At 58.4% G+C, this 4,275-nt stretch overlaps 1 protein-coding gene across 1 annotated transcript; it reads left to right on the forward strand.

Annotated features, from left to right (window-relative positions):
- Positions 1-2,997: 2,997 nt before the first annotated feature.
- SSTR3 (somatostatin receptor 3) lies at positions 2,998-4,275 on the forward strand (the record flags this gene model as incomplete). Its single annotated transcript, XM_081249163.1, has 1 exon — positions 2,998-4,275. One exon carries the CDS (start codon positions 2,998-3,000, stop codon positions 4,273-4,275), a length of 1,278 nt encoding a protein of 425 aa, XP_081105289.1.

Consider the following 4,275-nt stretch of genomic DNA (forward strand, 5'->3'; position numbering starts at 1 on the left):
ATGGCCCTTAGACAAGTGCCTTCTCCAGGCCTGGCCTCAGTCTGCCGGCCTGTGAAATGGAGCGGGTGGGAGGTGGCCTTACGAATCCTCGCAGCTTTGTCCCTTCCTAGCTATGTGACCAGAGTGTATGGACTCAATCTTTTTTTTTTTTTTTTTTTTAGCAGTATGCGGGCCTCTCACTGTTGTGGCCTCTCCCGTTGCGGGGCACAGGCTCCGGACGTGCAGGCTCAGGGGCCATGGCTCACGGGCCCAGCCGCTCCACGGCATGTGGGATCTTCCTGGACCGGGGCATGAACCCGCGTCCCCTGCATCGGCAGGCGGACTCTCAACCACTGTGCCACCAGGGAAGCCCTATGGCCCCAATTTTGTTCCCTGTCTGTACTTTGGGGACAACGCTAGTGCCTCCTTCATAAGACCCTATAGGATGCTGCGTGTCACTGCTTAGCGTGGAACCTTAGCTCCATGACGAAGGGCTGGCAGGACGGTTAAGACCCTATGCGCCCACTGTCCAGACTGCCCCTTGCTTAGTGCCTGGGGTGAGGGCAGGTTGAGGGCTCTCGTCAGGCTTGGAGGAGCAGGGAGAGGGTGCTCTGAGCCTGGCCAGCCTGGGGAAGCATCAGGAAGAGCCAGGGCCAAGGGGTTCTTTGCCATTCTTGGCATCACCCTGCCTGGTGCTCAGAGCCCTTGGAAGTCCCAGGTATTGGGCAGGGGCACCAGGCATGCTCACCCACCCAGAGACGTTTGCTCTGAGTTGGGGTGCCTCCCCTTTCCAGGAGCTTCGCATGTGAAAAGTGGTGTCCGGACAGGGCAGTGGGGACCATAGGTCTCACTGGAGGCATTTCAGGTCCAGTGTTCGGCGGGCAGGAGAACACGGGAGGAAGGCTCCTCTGAGAGGTTTCCTTCTCCCTTGGGGTTTCTGTAGGGAGAGTCAGGGCAGCCAGCAGCCAAGGGACTGGGGAAGGGGGTGGTCATTTGGATGGAGGGGAGGAGGTCCCGTCGCAGAGAGGCTCCAGCTTCCAGCCCTGGCCTCTAACTGGGTCTCCGGAGAGCCAGAAAGTCCTGCTGAGGGAGGCTAGCCAATCCTGGGGCAGGAGGTCTCTCCCAGCAGGGCCTGAATTCCCACTATCAGCAATGCATCCTCCCTTTGCGTTAAGATTTGTCCACCGGGGTTCCTCTGATTCATTCGATGCCTCAAACACTGATGCAGAACTTGCGCTTATATGAAAGGGACGAGGGAAAGGACCAGAGCCGAATACTAGCATCTCCACGCTTGAGAGTCAAGTCTAGCAGGGTAGCCAGGAGGAGTCTCAGCTCCTTATAACACACGAGAAGTGTAGTAAGAAGGTGCTCACAGAGTGAATGGGGACACTTGTTCTCACTGTGCCGCTGGGCAAGCTCTTACTCACGTTTCAAGACCCACTTGAAGTGCCCTCTTCTCGGGGGAGCCCACCCCACCAGCGCAGGGGGGAGCTGGCTATTCTTGTCCTTATCTCCAGGGTGTTGTGAATTTCTCCACCATGGGTCAGCCTTTGGGGCAGAAGGGGCCCCAGCTGCCCACCCCCCCAGGTTCACAGCCAATCATCCTTCACAGCCCTGTTCACAGCAGGGCCTTTGTCGGGGTGCAGTGGGATGAGCAGGGCTGAGAGAGTCCTCAAGGGCTTTGATTTCCAGGGGAAGGGACACCTCTGAGCTTGTGGTTCTTAACTCCATTCAGAATCTGAGGAATCTGATGAAAGCGCTGGGCTCTGCCCAGAAAAAACAAGGATGTATTAACTTTCACCAGAGTTTGGGGGGTTTATGGATCCTCTGAAGTTCATCAAGAGACTTGGGTTCAAGGTTAAGGACCTGTGATATGCAGCAGTGTTTTTCTAGTGTGAGAGCTGAGACCTGTTTGCGGGGTGTCTTAGTCTGTCCAGATTGTCGTAACAGAATACCATAGACTGGGTGGCTTATAAACAACAGAAATTCATTCCTCACCGTTCTGGAGGCTGGGAAGTCCGAGATCAGTGTGTCGGCAGATTCGGTGTCTGGTGAGGACCTGCTTCCTGGTGCATAGGTGGCTGTTTTCTTGCTGTTTCCTTGCATGGCAGAAGGGACATGGGAGCTCTCTGGGGTCTCCTTTAGAAGGGCACTAATCCCATTCATGAGGGCTCTACCCTCGCGACCGAATCACCCCCCAAAGGCCCTCCCATCTAATACCATCACACTGGGGGTTAGTTTTTTTTTTGCAGTACGCGGGACTCTCACTATTGTGGCCTCTCCCGTTGCAGAGCACAGGCTCCGGACACGCAGGCTCAGCGGCCATGGCTCACGGGCCCAGCCGCTCTGCATTGGCAGGTGGACTCTCAACCACTGCGCCACCAGGGAAGCCCTGGGGGTTAGGATTTTAACATATTAATTTGGCGTGGGGGAGGACACATTCAGTCTATCACAGTGGGTGATCCACTTGGGGCTCTGCCAGCAGGCTAATCACAGGTAGAAAGGGCAGATATTATTTTATGGAACAATATGACGTCATCGGGTTGCAATGTAAAACGCACTGGTGTCAAAAACGTTTGGAAAATGCTGGTATGGAGGAAAGGGCTTATGTTGTCATCAGCTTATCGAATGATCCCTTTACTGAACATTTGTGGAGCACTTGCCCTGTGCACAGGTGAAGGGACACTGGTGTCCAGGTCAGTGCTGGTTCTGCTCTTTGGGGCCAGGCAAGCCGGAGTCCCATGCCACACCCCGCTATGTGGTACAGAGTGGTCGCTTCACCTCTTTGAGACTCAGTTTCCTCATGTGAGAAGTGGGGATACCTTGCCCGCCTGCCTTGCTGGCCTGTGCAGAGTGAATGAGCCGTGACACGTCAAACTCTGGCCAGGTGCCCAGGAAGTCTCCAAGTTCAGTGTGATGGGGGAGGGGCTGAAGAGAGAAAGCCGTGCCCTGCCATGACCAAACTGTGTCCTCCCTCCTCCAGGCCAGTAGCTGACTGCTGACCACCCTCTCTTGGCCATGGACACCCCTGGCTATCCTTCACTGGTGCCGACGCCCTCGGAACCCTGGAACGCCTCTTCAGCTTGGCCCCTGGACGCCATCCTTGGAAACGCGTCCGCAGCGCAGAGTGCAGCAGGGCTGGCTGTCAGCGGCATTCTGATCCCACTGGTCTACTTGGTGGTGTGCGTGGTGGGCCTGCTGGGCAACTCACTGGTCATCTACGTGGTCCTGCGACAGACGGCCAGCCCGTCGGTCACCAACATCTACATCCTCAACCTGGCGCTGGCTGATGAGCTTTTCATGCTGGGGCTGCCCTTCCTGGCCGCCCAGAACGCCCTGTCCTACTGGCCCTTCGGGGGCCTCATGTGCCGCCTGGTCATGGCTGTGGACGGCATCAACCAGTTCACCAGCATCTTCTGTCTCACCGTCATGAGCGTGGACCGCTACTTGGCGGTAGCGCATCCCACCCGCTCAGCCCGCTGGCGCACGGCGCCCGTGGCCCGCACAGTCAGTGCGGCCGTCTGGGTGGCCTCAGCCGTGGTAGTGCTGCCCGTGGTGGTCTTCTCGGGCGTGCCCCGTGGCATGAGCACCTGCCACATGCAGTGGCCCGAGCCGGCAGCGGCCTGGCGGGCTGGCTTCATCATCTACACGGCCGTGCTGGGCTTCTTTGGGCCGCTGCTGGTCATTTGCCTCTGCTACCTGCTCATCGTGGTCAAGGTGCGCTCAGCTGGGCGGCGGGTGTGGGCACCCTCGTGCCAGCGGCGGCGGCATTCTGAGCGCAGGGTCACGCGCATGGTGGTGGCCGTGGTGGCACTCTTTGTCCTCTGCTGGATGCCCTTTTATGTGCTCAACATCATCAATGTCGTGTGCCCGCTGCCCGAGGAACCCGCCTTCTTCGGCCTCTACTTCCTGGTGGTGGCACTGCCCTATGCCAACAGCTGTGCCAACCCCATCCTTTACGGCTTCCTCTCCTACCGCTTCAAGCAGGGCTTCCGCAGGGTCCTGCTGCGGCCCTCCCGCCGTGTGCGCAACCAGGAGCCTCCCCTGGGGCCTCCAGAGAAGAGAGAGGAAGAGGAGGATGAGGAAGAGGATGGAGGTGGGGAGGATGGGCAGAAGGGAGCAGGGAAGCATGAGGGGCCGAAGGAGATGAATGGCCGGGTCAACCGGATCACGCAGCCGGGTCCCAGCGGACAGGAGCAGCCTCCCAGCGGCCCCACCAGAAAGGAGCGTCAGTTCCTACCCCAAGAACCCTCAGCTGCAGAGAAGTCAGGGCCCCTGCACATCAGCTATCTGTAA

Source organism: Mesoplodon bidens (genome assembly GCF_964165515.1).
Source record: "Mesoplodon bidens genome assembly, chromosome: 11".
NCBI lineage: Eukaryota > Metazoa > Chordata > Mammalia > Artiodactyla > Ziphiidae > Mesoplodon > Mesoplodon bidens.